This window comes from Lathyrus oleraceus, chromosome 6 (genome assembly GCF_024323335.1).
Source record: "Lathyrus oleraceus cultivar Zhongwan6 chromosome 6, CAAS_Psat_ZW6_1.0, whole genome shotgun sequence".
NCBI lineage: Eukaryota > Viridiplantae > Streptophyta > Magnoliopsida > Fabales > Fabaceae > Lathyrus > Lathyrus oleraceus.
In genome coordinates this window covers 362,209,551-362,222,441 of record NC_066584.1, presented here as the reverse complement: position 1 = coordinate 362,222,441, position 12,891 = coordinate 362,209,551, and the positions used below count along the sequence as shown (strand labels likewise).

The 12,891-nt window shown below is 41.5% G+C and overlaps 1 protein-coding gene across 1 annotated transcript; it reads right to left on the bottom strand.

Annotated features, from left to right (window-relative positions):
- Positions 1-3,020: 3,020 nt before the first annotated feature.
- LOC127095644 (uncharacterized) lies at positions 3,021-4,411 on the bottom strand. The gene is made up of 3 exons (XM_051034307.1): positions 4,094-4,411; positions 3,166-3,993; positions 3,021-3,053 (listed from the first exon to the last, which is right to left on the bottom strand). Exons 1-3 carry the CDS (start codon positions 4,409-4,411, stop codon positions 3,021-3,023), a joined length of 1,179 nt encoding a protein of 392 aa, XP_050890264.1.
- Between the last annotated feature and the right edge of the window lie 8,480 nt (positions 4,412-12,891).

The window sequence follows — 12,891 nt, the reverse complement described above, 5'->3', positions numbered from 1 at the left end:
TCTTATCCAACAATGTAGCATCTTCTGGACACTTTTGACTTAGAAGATATCGCTTGATGTCATGAAATGATGGTTTATCGTCAGTTCCTTCTTCAATCAGTTGACAGTAAGCAGGCTCATCTCTTCGCTCGATTCGAATAAGTGGGGCTTCATTACAGACTCTGACTTGGTACATGGATGCTAATGTTGCCAAAGTGTTAGCCACTTGATTTTCTACTCTTGGGATATGATGGAGAGTGATATCGTCAAAGTATTCTATCATCTTTACAACATGAGCACGATACGGGATCAGTTTCGCATCACGAGTTTCCCAATCTCCTTTGACCTGATAGATCACAAAGGTTGAATCTCAATACACCTCAAGGATCTTGATTCAGAGATCAATTGCGGCTTCAAGACCAAGGATACAAGCTTCATACTCTGCGACATTATTCGTACAATCAAAGCACAACCTTTCTATGAAAGGGGTAAAGCCTCCATTTGGATTCATCAAAACAGCTCCCACACCATGACCACTGTAATTGGAGGAACCATCGAACGCGAGCTTCCATCGAGATCCTGGTTCTGTTCCTTCATCTGGGCCTGGGATCTCACAGTCCTTTATCACCATTATATCCTCATCGGGGAAATCAAACTTCAACGGCTGATAGTCTTCAACTGGTTGATGAGCAAGATACTCTGCTAAAACACTTCCCTTGATTGCCTTCTGGGTTACGTATTGGATGTCGTACTCTGACAAGAGCATCTACCAACGGGCAAGTCTTCTAGTCAAGGCAGATTTCTCAAAGATTTACTTTATCAGGTCCATCTTCGATATCAACAAAGTAGTATGGCAAATCATGTACTGCCTCAAACGAAGAGCGGCTCATGCTAGCGCACAACAAGTTTTCTCCAAAAGCGAATATCTACTTTCACAATCGGTAAACTTTTTGCTCAGATAGTAAATAACATGTTCTTTCCGACTAGTTTCGTCATGTTTCCCCAGCACGCATCCCATTGACCCTTCAAGTACAGTCAGATACATGATTAATGGCTTTCCTAGGACAGGTGGGATTAAAATAGGAGGCTCTTGCGAGTATTGACGAATCTTCTCAAAAGCACTTTGACAATCAGAATTCCATTCAACAGCTTGATCTTTTCGAAGCAATTTGAAGATAGGCTCACACGTGGCCGTCATATGTGAGATAAACCTTGAGATGTAATTCAAACGTCTAAGGAAACCTCTAACTTCTCCCTCGGTGCGTGGAGCAGGCATTTCTTGTATAGCTCGGGCCTTGTCATGGTCCACCTCAATTCCTCGTTGACTAACGATGAAACCAAGCAATTTCCCTGAACGGACACCAAATGTGCATTTTGCAGGGTTTAATCGTAATCTAAACTTTCTGAGGTGTTCAAATAGCTTCTTCAGATGGATCATATGATCTTCTTCATTTTGAGATTTAGCAATCATGTCGTTAACATAGACCTCTATCTCCTTGTGGATCATAGAAAAGAGTGACCATAACTCTTTGGTAAGTTGCCCCGGCATTTTTGAGACCGAAAGGCATTACCTTGTAGCAAAACGTGCCCCAAGGGGTAATAAAAGTGGTCTTCTCCATGTCATCTGGAGCCATCTTGATTTGATTGTATCTAGAAAACCCATCCATAAAGGAGAATACAGCAAAACTTGCAGTGTTGTCTACCAGAGTATCAATGTGTGGTAGAGGGAAATCATACTTTGGACTAGCTTTGTTCAGATCCCTATAGTCAACAAACATCCTCACCTTGCCGTCCTTCTTAGGCACATGTACAATATTAGTTACCCATTATGGGTACTTCACCACTGTGAGGAAACCAACATCAAATTATCGCTTGACTTCTTCACGAATCTTCAAAGACATATCTGGTATTGTTCTTCGGAGTTTCTGCTTTATTGGCGGGCATTCTGGTTGAAGCGGAAGCTTGTGCTCAACAATGTCGGTGTCCAGTCCTTGCATATCCTGGTATGACCATGCAAATACATCCACATATTCTTGTAGCAGCTTAACCAATCTCTCTTTGACGCTTGCTTCAAGCGTGGTGCCGACCTTGACTTCTTTCTTCTCTTCCTCCGTGCCAAGGTTGATCGTTTCCACCGGTTCTTCATGTGGCTGAAGGGCTTTGGATTCGTGCTCGAGCAGCCTTGCCAATTCGTCGAGGATGTAACAATCTTCCTCACCCTCTTCTTGCGCTTGGTAGATAGGGGAGTCAAAGTTATGAGAGAGAGTAAAGTCATTGGATTCAACGGAGTTATCATTTATTCTGCATGTTTGAATTATTGATTTCTTTTAGAAAAGTAAAAATAAAAGATGCATATATGAAAAGTTTTTTTGTCTTTTTTGTTTTTGAAAAGATTGCCATTTTCTTAAGAGAAAGCAAAATAAATGAATGATAAGAATTTAACAAAATGCCTTTCATTCACTGATAATGATTATTTGAAAATGAAAAGGGGCCCTACAACATGATCCATTAGCCTTGGGCAAAGCTAAGGATTTGAAAGGAAAAAAAATAACAATTATTACTTTGACAAAGGAAAAATTTCGGGGATCTCAACTGGTAAATCAAACATGGCTCATCTTCGTCTTCAGTGTTGTCTTCAATTGCATTGACCTGATCTCCATGGATGAATCTTGTACTGAGGAATACTTCTTGGATGCTTAGGGTGTTGTCCTTTGCAGGGACTCGGGCTCCTCTCGCAGCGGAAGGCACATATCCTAGACCAAAACGATCATGCTTCTCACGAATATCAATAAGCTAACCCCAACCTTCAGGGTTTCCTCCTTTAATACTAGACTTGGCGCTTTTCAGAGAAGCGAAAGATGAACAAGTTTTCCCAACAGGGTCCTTCATCTCCACAAAAGTGGCATTGGCTATTTCAAGAGCTTGGGAAGAAGTTTCCAAAGCGTCCTCATCAGCCTCAATATATCTGAAGGATGAAAGATGACTAACCACAAAGTCCTCTTCCCCAGAAATGATGATCAGTTGATTGTCCACCACAAACTTCATTTTTTGATGTAAAGTGGAGGTGATTGCCCCTGCAGCATGAATCCAGGGACGCCTTAATAAGCAACTATATGCTGGATTAATATCCATGACTTGGAAATTAATCGGGAATACATGAGGGCCAATCAATATGGGCAGTTCTACCTCTCCAATCACGTTTCTCTTGGAACCGTCAAAAGCTTTCACTACCAAGGCACTAGGTTTCATAGCTAGTCCTTGATAAGATAACTTAGCGAGTGTTCTCTTTGGCATAACATTCAGAGAAGATCCTGTATCAACCAAGACTCTTGCAAAAGCATCATCTTTGCATTTTACTAAGATATGGAGAGAACGATTGTGATTTTGTCCATCCTCAAGTAATTCCTCTCCACTGAAACTCAAAGTATTGCAGGCTGTGATGTTCGCAACCACCCCATCAAACTGGTCTACTGTTATGCTTTGCGTTACATGAGCTTGGGCAAGCACCTTCAACAAAGCCTCCTTGTGGGCTTGGGAGTTCAATAACTGAGACAAAATAGAGATCTTAGATGGTGTTTGATGCAGCTGATCCACCACTTTGTAGTCACTTCTCTTGATCAACTTCAAGAATTCAACATCATCCTCAGATGGGACCACTTCGGGTTCTTTAGCAGGAGTTGCAACTGTAGATTCCTTGGCCGGCCCTTGAGGAGTCATGTTGAATTCAGGTGTATAGATTCCACCACTACGGGTGATTCTGCTCATCCCGACAATATTGGTGACGTCCTCACTCACAACTTCTATCACTTCAACGTCTGCAAGTCCTTCAACAACCTTGTCCACAGCCTTGGTGCTCTCATATGGAAAAGGCACGGGCATACATATCTCAATAGGCGACGACAGACTATTTTCCTTAACCACTCCACCACTGTAATATGGGATTTCAACTGGTTCGGGTAAATTGAAGCAAGGTTCAATTACCAACACATCTTCATTCTTCGTAACGCTGAATATCTGAAGCACTCATTTATTAATCAAGTCTTGAATGTTATCTCGTACCACCTGACACCCCCTTTGGTTATGTGGCACACTTTTCACAATTTTCATGACTAACATTAATCATGCCAGCTTCCACCAACCGGGCATGGAACGCTGCCAAAGGAGTCTTGACATCCTCCACCTTCTCAACCATAACACCAGCAGAGGCATCTTCAATGGCGTTCACTACGGGATCTCCATGGGGAGGAAGATGATTGTTCTTCACATTCAGTCCCATATCTTTAAAAGACAAGATCTTGCTGTCAATCAGCTTACGAACCCTATGCTTCAAAGCATAGCAACCCTCTAGGTCATGCCCGGGGGCACCTTCATGAAAAGGACAGTGTGCATTAGGGTTATACCATGGAGGAAGACAATCAGGTGGAGGTCCCATAGGTCTGGGAACCACCAAACCCTTTTGAAACAGGGAGGGATAAAGCTCAGTGTACGACATTGGGATTGGATTGAAGGTCTCCCTATCCTCCTGCCTCCTATTCTGGTTCTGAGCATTTTGCCTTGGAGCTTGAGCTCTCGGCTGTTGATAGACAGGAGCTGCTGGTGCTTGCTGATAAATCGAGGGAATATGAACACGTTGTTGAACTGGAGCTGGTCGGTAAACTGGAGGCGCTTGATAGGCCTGAGCAGGTTGTTAATTAAAGGCGGGCGTCACAGCAGCCACGTACGGTTGCGGGGTGTACTGGACGGGATACATGGGCTGCTGATAGGGAAAGGATTGTTGAACATACTGCTGTTGTGAATATTGTTATTGTCTTCTTCTTGGAGGGGCTCTTCCCTGGCCAATAGTCACATCATTTGTTTCCCCTTCCTTCTTTCTGGGAAACCCTCCAGAGAACTTCTTTGGATTAGCATTTGAAGTTCCAGCTACAGTCGCAAGTTTGCCATTTCTTAAACCATATTCGACACGAGCCCCTATAGCAACAAGCTCGGAGAATCCCAAGGAATCACTTCCAACCATCTTCTCATAGAATTGGGGTTGGACAACGTCGATAAATAGTTCGGCCAATTCCTTTTCAGCAAGAGGTGGTTCAACTTGAGAAGCCAGTTCCCTCCATCTCTGAGCATATTCCTTGAAGGACTCCTTGTCATGCTGGAACATGCTTTGCAACTATCTTTTGTCAGGCGCCATGTCCATGTTGTATTTGTAGTGTTTTATGAACGCGTCTGACAGGTTTTAGAAACATCTGATCCTATTCTGATCCAGACTTAAATACCACTTGGAAGGAGCCCCACTCAAGCTATCTTGAAAACAGTGGATCATCAGCAATTCGTCTTCCACATGTGTAGCCATTTTTAGGTAATACATGATGAGATGGCTCTTTGGATAAGTATGCCCCTTGTATTTGTCGAAGTCTGGAGTTTTGAATTTGGCCGGAATCACCAACCCAGATATAAGGCACATTTCTTTGGCGGAAGATCCAAAGACGTGGTCTCCTTCTAAATCTCGAAACTTCTTCTCAAGGAGTTGCATGTTCTCCTTTACTTCTCTTAAATCTTCAAATCTTACTTCGTCACCAACAACGGTTGAGTCGACAGTGTGATACATGTGATGTTGATCTTCAAAGTGCGGAATGTGCCTAGCATAGGCAGCTGGTGGAGCAACGGTATGGATGACTGGGTGTGCGTCGGTATAAACCGGTAATGGCACGGCTTGTTGGACAGATTGCCCCATGTCGTACACTACTTCCGCTCGAGGGACGAAGTCGTAAGGTAGCCCATATGGAGGAAGGGTTAAGGGTAACGTCCTCTGAAGTTGGACTTCCACTGCTGGGCCCGTGGTCTCTGAAATCACGGTCGCTTGCAGAACCTCAAATCTGAAGGTTAAAGCTTGTAACATTTCTCGCATCTGGGACATGCCTCCCTTGATCTCGTCTAGTTCAGCTCTAACTCGGGCGCTCTCTTGCTCTTGTTCAGCCATCCTTTGTCTTGCTCGGGCGCGAGTATTGTATGGATGTTGAAGATTCAGCGTGAAACTGAGGAAGAAAGGACGGAGTGAGACTCTATTTTGAAAATGTATGAATGTATGTATGGATGCATCTTGTTTGCAAAACTCTTGGTTAGTTTCAATCATTCATTTCGGAAATGCCACAACATTTGTTCACAAGTATTTAAAGCAATAAAGCAATAAAACACAATAGAATGAATCCCAAAAGCAATTTTTCATTAATTAGAACAAAGTTCAAATACAAACAACGTGCTTATGGCTTATGGGCTTTCCGGACCGTAGCAAGGTCGGTAGTCATCCCTTCCAACACCGCCTTACAAAATTTAATGAAATTAAAGACTTGATGCGGGGTGTTCTCTGGACACATGCACCAATAAGCTTCTTGCAGTTTCTCAGGTAGCTCTTGCATGACGGAATTCGCAAATCTGGACAGCCTCATAAATTTTCCCTTCCACTCAGTGTAAAGCCCTTGGAGGTCTTGAGTGATGCGTAAGTCTTCAACCTTGGTCACCTCTATGTCCCTATAGAGGTTTCTCCAATATCTGCACTCACCTAGCAACATCATATAGGAAGCATCCTGATCCCTACCTTCAAGTGCCTGGATTCTAGCATTGGCTTGTTCTAACTGATAGTTCAGCCGTGTGCAAACTCTTTCTGACTCTTCAATCCTCAGCTTCTCGTGTTCTAGAGTATCCTTGTATTTCTGAATGATATTCTCCAGTTCACGAGTACGAATCTCAGAAATCAGTCGTGCTTCCCTTTTCATTTCAAGGGTCAATCCCAGAGTCTTGTTGAGTTTTTGAATCCGGAGTAAAGCTCTATCCAACTCCTCCTCCTTTGTCTTGAACACATATTTAGTGTTGTAGAGCGCTTGTCTGAACTTTTCTCTCCTTGCCTCAGACTCCCTAGCTCTTTTGTTGGAGATTTCAAGCTCTTTGTCCTTCTTCTGTTGACCATCTTTCAAATTCCCAATTTCTACCGAGACTCGGTCAAGTTTAATCCTCAAGTCAGCATTCTCCAACTCCAACTCCTTAATACAGGCATTGAGCTTCTCCACATCTTCAGGTAATATGGGTTCTGGCTCAGGAACCAACGGATAGATAGAAGGACCAAATGGAAAAGGGAGTTTAACCATCTGAACCCTCTCTTTCACCGAACAAGTATAAGGCTCTTGAGCGATGACATTTCTTTTACCATGCATGCAACAGTTGTGCACAACATAAAATGGTTTCTCCCTTCTTCTCATGATGATCATGGAAAGTATAGTGGAGGTCTGCTAGGAGGAACGGTACAGGATTACCAGAGAGGAAGATTCTCACCGCCAGGTGGTCCATAAAATGGTCAATATTTGGGAAGAGAACTATCCCATATACCAACACAACATAGAAGGTTTCCCAATTCCCCTCCTTTTCCATCTTCTTAGCTTGATCTTCCAAGAACTTCCTAGAAAAACCATTAAGAACTCCCTTCACATCCCAATTGTCCACGACTTCAGAAACCTTCAAATCCAAAGCTAAAGTTATCCTCTTGGGAGGAATACCTTCATCAAACTTCGGAAATGGATTATGATCCCTCATGTTCCGGCCTACAATCTGTAGCACCTCAAATTTGCCCTCCCCCCATTCATGCATTCATTTTTTTAGGTCATTTAGCATTCCATATTGCATTCCATCATATCAAGAAGAATTAGCATCAAGAGAACCCTTTGTGCAAAAGAGGAAGTCTTTCCTTGAGATGAAGACCACATGATCATCCTATAAAGAGCTTATATGAGCTAGGGTTTCGCTTTGAAGCCATTTCATCAGGTGGTTAAGGTTCAAGTTCATCAAGGCATTCCAAGTCATCTGAAGACCAATACAGTCAACTGCAAGTCAACTGAGGACTTTGGGGATGGGGAGATGATTTAAACACCTCATTCATGTTCAAAAGAAGTTCATTCATCATGTCAAACATCCACCTTGAAGATTTTGAAGTCATTGCAAAAGTTTCCCAAAATGGAAAATGACCTGTAATTCAAAGTTTCCAAAAATGGCAAGTTTTTGGTCCATATTCAACTTGATTTTTCAACATCACAGAAGCTTCAAATGGATTTTTGATGAACATGAAAGTTGTATATATTTCTCTCCCATTTTCAAAAAGTCCAAGATCATGTTCATATGATGGATGGTTAAGAAGTTATGGCCAAATGATCCCAAAGTATACATGGAAGTTCAACATGGCATAACTTTTGCTACAAAACTCCAAATTGGTCCACTCTTTTTGCAAAATGCTTGTCATGACCAAGAGATTCCAAATCAACCATTGCCTTGCATGAAAAAAGCTCATATGATCATGTGTCCATACATGTGCATTTTGGAGGGAAAATTGATAATTCAAATTTGGTGGATTATACAAGCAATTTAACCATTCCATGTTGATTTTTGGATGTTTTTAAGTGAACTTGAAGCATAACATGGCACTGTTCACGTGCACATGGCCATGCATAATCTCATTTGCATTTTTTGCACTTTGATTCATTTTTCCTTAATCTCAATTAACCAAGCCTAATTGTGATTAGCAGCATGATTAGTGACTCATATAAATACTAAATCCTAACTGTTTTTGAAGGATAACAAAATTTAGATCAAAACTTTTCATTTTTCTCTCCAGTTTTCTCTCTCTTCAAAACTCAAATTTCTTCACATAATTCTGGATTTTCTTTACACATTGATGATCATGGAAGGGTTTTGAGCAAGAATCAACCATCACTTTTGTCAATTCAGTCCAAATTCGTGTAGGTTGAAGTGCAAACATATGTTAATGGAAGCTTCAAATTGAGCTGGATCTAGGTTGTTTCCATTGCCAATTCGTGCATAAAGCTTCTAATCCAGGTTGAGGAAGAAGATATGGAGCTTGTGGAGGCTTGAACACACGGTTTTTGATCACTGCACTTCAAGTAAGTGAAATTTCGATTCTCTCTTTTTGCCTTTTTATTGCCATAAACCTGTAGAGCTTGCTTCACTGATGATGCTGATATAAATATTTTTGAATTTGGTTAAGAAACGAGCATGTTATGTGAACTTGAAGTTTTGATGTTAATTATGTTTTTGCTCGATCCGCTCGTGTTAGGAAGAATTAGTTTGAATTAATCATGGATTTGGACTGTGCATTGCGAGATCTTTCGAATGGTATGCTTTTCGTGTGATTCTGGAAAATTTCTTGATGCCTCAGCCGTGGATCCAATCGGAGAAGACGACCGGAAACACTGTTCCGGCCGTCTGGTTCATCACCTAGGGTTTGCGTACCAAACGCTGCGTTTTGGTTCTGAGCGCTCATGACCGTCCGCACGCGAGTTCGATACTTGGCGTGTGTATTATGTGGATTTAATATTTGCATTATCGTTTGACCTGATGCGCGCGTGTTCGAATCTAGCCGTGTGCATGCTTTTGAATTTAATTGTTGCATATCATTTTACTTGCCTGGCGTGTGTTCGAATCTGGTGGATGCATGTTGTTAATTTCATTCAAATTCCATTTTCCACATTATTTCATATTATTTCTTTTTATTTCATTCAACTTTCAAAAATCATAAAAAATAGTAGGATAATCCAAATTAATCCCAATTTTTTTTTCACATTCTTGTGTTGATGTCTAGTTTTTTTTAGCATTTATTTCAAGAATTGTTTGGTGTTGGATTTTAAATTGTGAATTTGTGATTGAACATGGTGCCATATTGATATGTTGCATTCATTTGATTGTAAAATGCTCATTGTTGATCCAATTGATTTGAAATTTGGCATGCTTGATCTTAACATGTGACATGATTTTTTGGCTTTGGTTTGAGGTTTTTATAATATGCCATCATTGTTTTGGACACATGAACATATTTTGTGACAATTTGTGTCACATTTTTGGTATTCAATTTGTGCATTTTTGTTTACCTATCATTTGAGATCTTCTGGATTTAATTTTTTGCATGATGTTCATTCATAACATGATAAACTTGCATAAAAAATTTCATGATCATTGGATGTGTTTCTGTTTTGATTTGGATTTTCTAATTTGGATGTCCAACTTTGTGCATATTGTTTGCCTTTGCATGACATGAATGATTTGATACCTTTACCTTATGAATTGGTCTTGATCCTTTTGAGGACATCTTCTTGTTTGTTTGAATGTGCTTCATGTGAAATATTGACTTCTGTTTTGGTCATTTGACTTGTTTTTGAACCTAGTCTTTGAACTAGTGGTTTGTACACATACTAATTGAGCTTTGTGTTTCAGGTTTGAGCATTTGGCACTAATGGTTGGTTTGGTCTCATTATTTGAGATGTAAGTTGCTTTGATTACTAACTATTGTTGTGTTGTAGGTCCATTGATGTGATGAACTCACTTGAGTGCTTGCACTTGTGACTTGCATTGTGTAGATATTGGAAAGTTCCACTGTGGTTGTCTGTTGGTTTTCTGAATACAATATTAACTGTTTGGCTTTTGTACAGGTACACTAGTTGTTAGCTAGCTTTTGCTTAGCCTTTGCTTTGGAGTGTGGTTGATATACCACTTAGGTAGCCTCTCTTACTCCATGTAGTTTGGAAGTCCTACCACCTTTTTGGCAGGCATTTGGCTGAAGTCCTCCTTAAGAGGCTCTGATTGTGATTATTTACATTTGTGCCAAAGATCTCCAAGTGAGGCATGTTACTTGATAAGTCCTCCTAAGTGAAGAGGCAATTGACAGATAGAAGGGATTAGCAATCAATCCCCTGTTATTCAGTGAGTCGTTCATTATGCTCGCACTACGTGCTGATGATCTTGAACAAATACCCAAGATCTTTGTATAGAGTCAGTCAAGTGGAATAGGGTCCCTCCTTCTGGATCCCCACGCTTTCTTTGATTTGAGCTCACCCAGGCCAGGTTTAAGAGCATGAGGTCTCATCCTCATTACCATTTTGATCAGCTTCACCCTAACTTTCAATGTTAGTGGTTAAGAGCTCCAGCATACCCCTACAGTTTTGGCTTGTTTGTCGAGGTTGATATGACCCCTCTTGACTAAAGCCCAACCATTTGTCTGAGCCTCTTGTTTGGATATAGTGAGTGATGCTTGTTCACTTGTGTTGATGTTTACTCGCTGTTTGAGCTGACTTGCTTCCTGTGTGAGTTAGGTTCTGATTAGAGACCTCAACTTAGGGATCGTTTGCATGACAACTTTTAGGCTCGAGTCTTAGTCTCCCTATTAGTTGTTGTCTCCCTGGTCTCTGGTTAGGAGAGAGTTTCTCCCCTGTTAAGGGGAACTACGTCGCCCTGATTCTCATACCAGATGAGATACGTAGGCAGGAGATTGAGCGAGATCTCTCCGGGCACCCTTTTGTTTTTCTTTTCTTTGTTGTGGGTGTCCACCCTTCATGCTGTTTCCTTGTGTGTTCGTTTGTTTGGAGTCGGATATAAGTCCATGTATTGACATTCTGTTTCCTTGTTGGTTTTTGTTTGGAGTCGGATATAAGTCCATGTATTGGCATTCTGTTTCCTTTTGTTTGTTTTGTCCGGAGTTGGGTGTAAGTCCATGTATTGGCATTCCGTTTCCTGTTGCGTGTTTCTCTTGACGTCTCAGCGTCCCGTTTCGGTGTTTTGTTTCGGCGTGCGTTAGCCGAGCTACGAGTGCTCTGATTCTTCCTCTGGATAGAGCAGATACGTAGGCATAGGATGCGATGTCCTAGCGAGCATGTTTCCCATTTCCCCGAACTACGTCAACTCTGATGTTTGTTTCTGACAAACTACGTAGGCCCAGGATGCGACATTCTGCCGAGTCCCCTTCCTCCATCTTCTTTCACCTGTTTTGTTATTCCAGTTTGTGCAGTTTTCTTTGAGCAGTTTATTAGCAACCTTATCTTATTCTTTTGAGCGTGGATCCCGTCGAGTATGGCGGACGTGAGGGGTGCTAATACCTTCCCCTTGCGTAACCAACTCCCGTACCTTGCAATCTCTGGTCGTAAGACCGTTCCTTTCCCTTTCTTAGGTTAGTCCTGCGCTCCCTTTCCTTCAGAGGATGAATAGCGTCGGTGGCGGCTTTGTAGTTTTTCCCGCCGGTTGTTTTTCGCGTTGCGACAACTGGCGACTCTGCTGGGGACTTAAGTTGACCTCTTGCTGGTCCATCTTCCCTAAGCGAGTCAATCCTAGCGCTCCTTAGAGTAGTTTTGGTTGCTTTTACTGTTTTATTTATTGCATTTATGATTATTATGCTGTGATTGTATATACTTGCATATGTGTTTGCATGCATCATATTATCATTGTGCTGGATTCTGGACAGGTTGGTTCCTCTGATTTGGGGTGGGTGTTTTGAGCGGGGCTAAAACCCAGGCCCGAGTATACACCTAGGATTAGCGTGGTCTCATGTTTCCTCACATGTGGTATTAACATGATGGGGAGACGTGACATACCACAACCGGACGAGGTTCTTTTGAGAGAGTCCTTCCGGGTGGAGTTATTCCACTTTGGTTGGGTTACCTCTGTAGCGGTGTATTCGTCGCTTTATGATTTATTGACTAAATCAAAAGCAAAGCATACAAAGATAGAGTCGCCACTGCACTTCTATTTATCCAAAGGAATGGCTAGAAAGCGAACAAAAGCCTAAGAAGTTTTACGCAAAGAAAACAAATAAAAGGTCAGAGATCTGGGTAAGGGGGTAATTATGTTGTGGGAAGGTGTTAGGCACCCACAACATCCTAGGTACTCCTAGGGAACCTCTTTTCACAACTTATTGTAAAATATTGTTTATGACATTTTTATTGTGCAAACATGATTGAAGAGATGAGAAAAGAATATACAAGTTTATTTACATTTTTGTGTTTGGATGGATGAAACCCATTTCCTACGTACCTTTTCATGAAAGATAAGGATCAAAACGCCGTAGTTCGGCTAAAAGATTTCAAAAAGTGAATG

What these genes read in the sequence shown, in the direction of transcription:
- LOC127095644 (XM_051034307.1), bottom strand. Translation starts at nt 4,411, where the DNA reads ATGGGACCTCCACCTGATTGTCTTCCTCCATGGTATAACCCTAATGCA. An exon ending in TGGAAGCTGGCATGATTAAT is followed by an intron (nt 3,994 to 4,093) that starts GTTAGTCATGAA and finishes TGAGTGCTTCAG; the next exon opens with ATATTCAGCGTTACGAAGAA. An exon ending in AGAGAAACGTGATTGGAGAG is followed by an intron (nt 3,054 to 3,165) that starts GTAGAACTGCCC and finishes TTCATGCTGCAG; the next exon opens with GGGCAATCACCTCCACTTTA.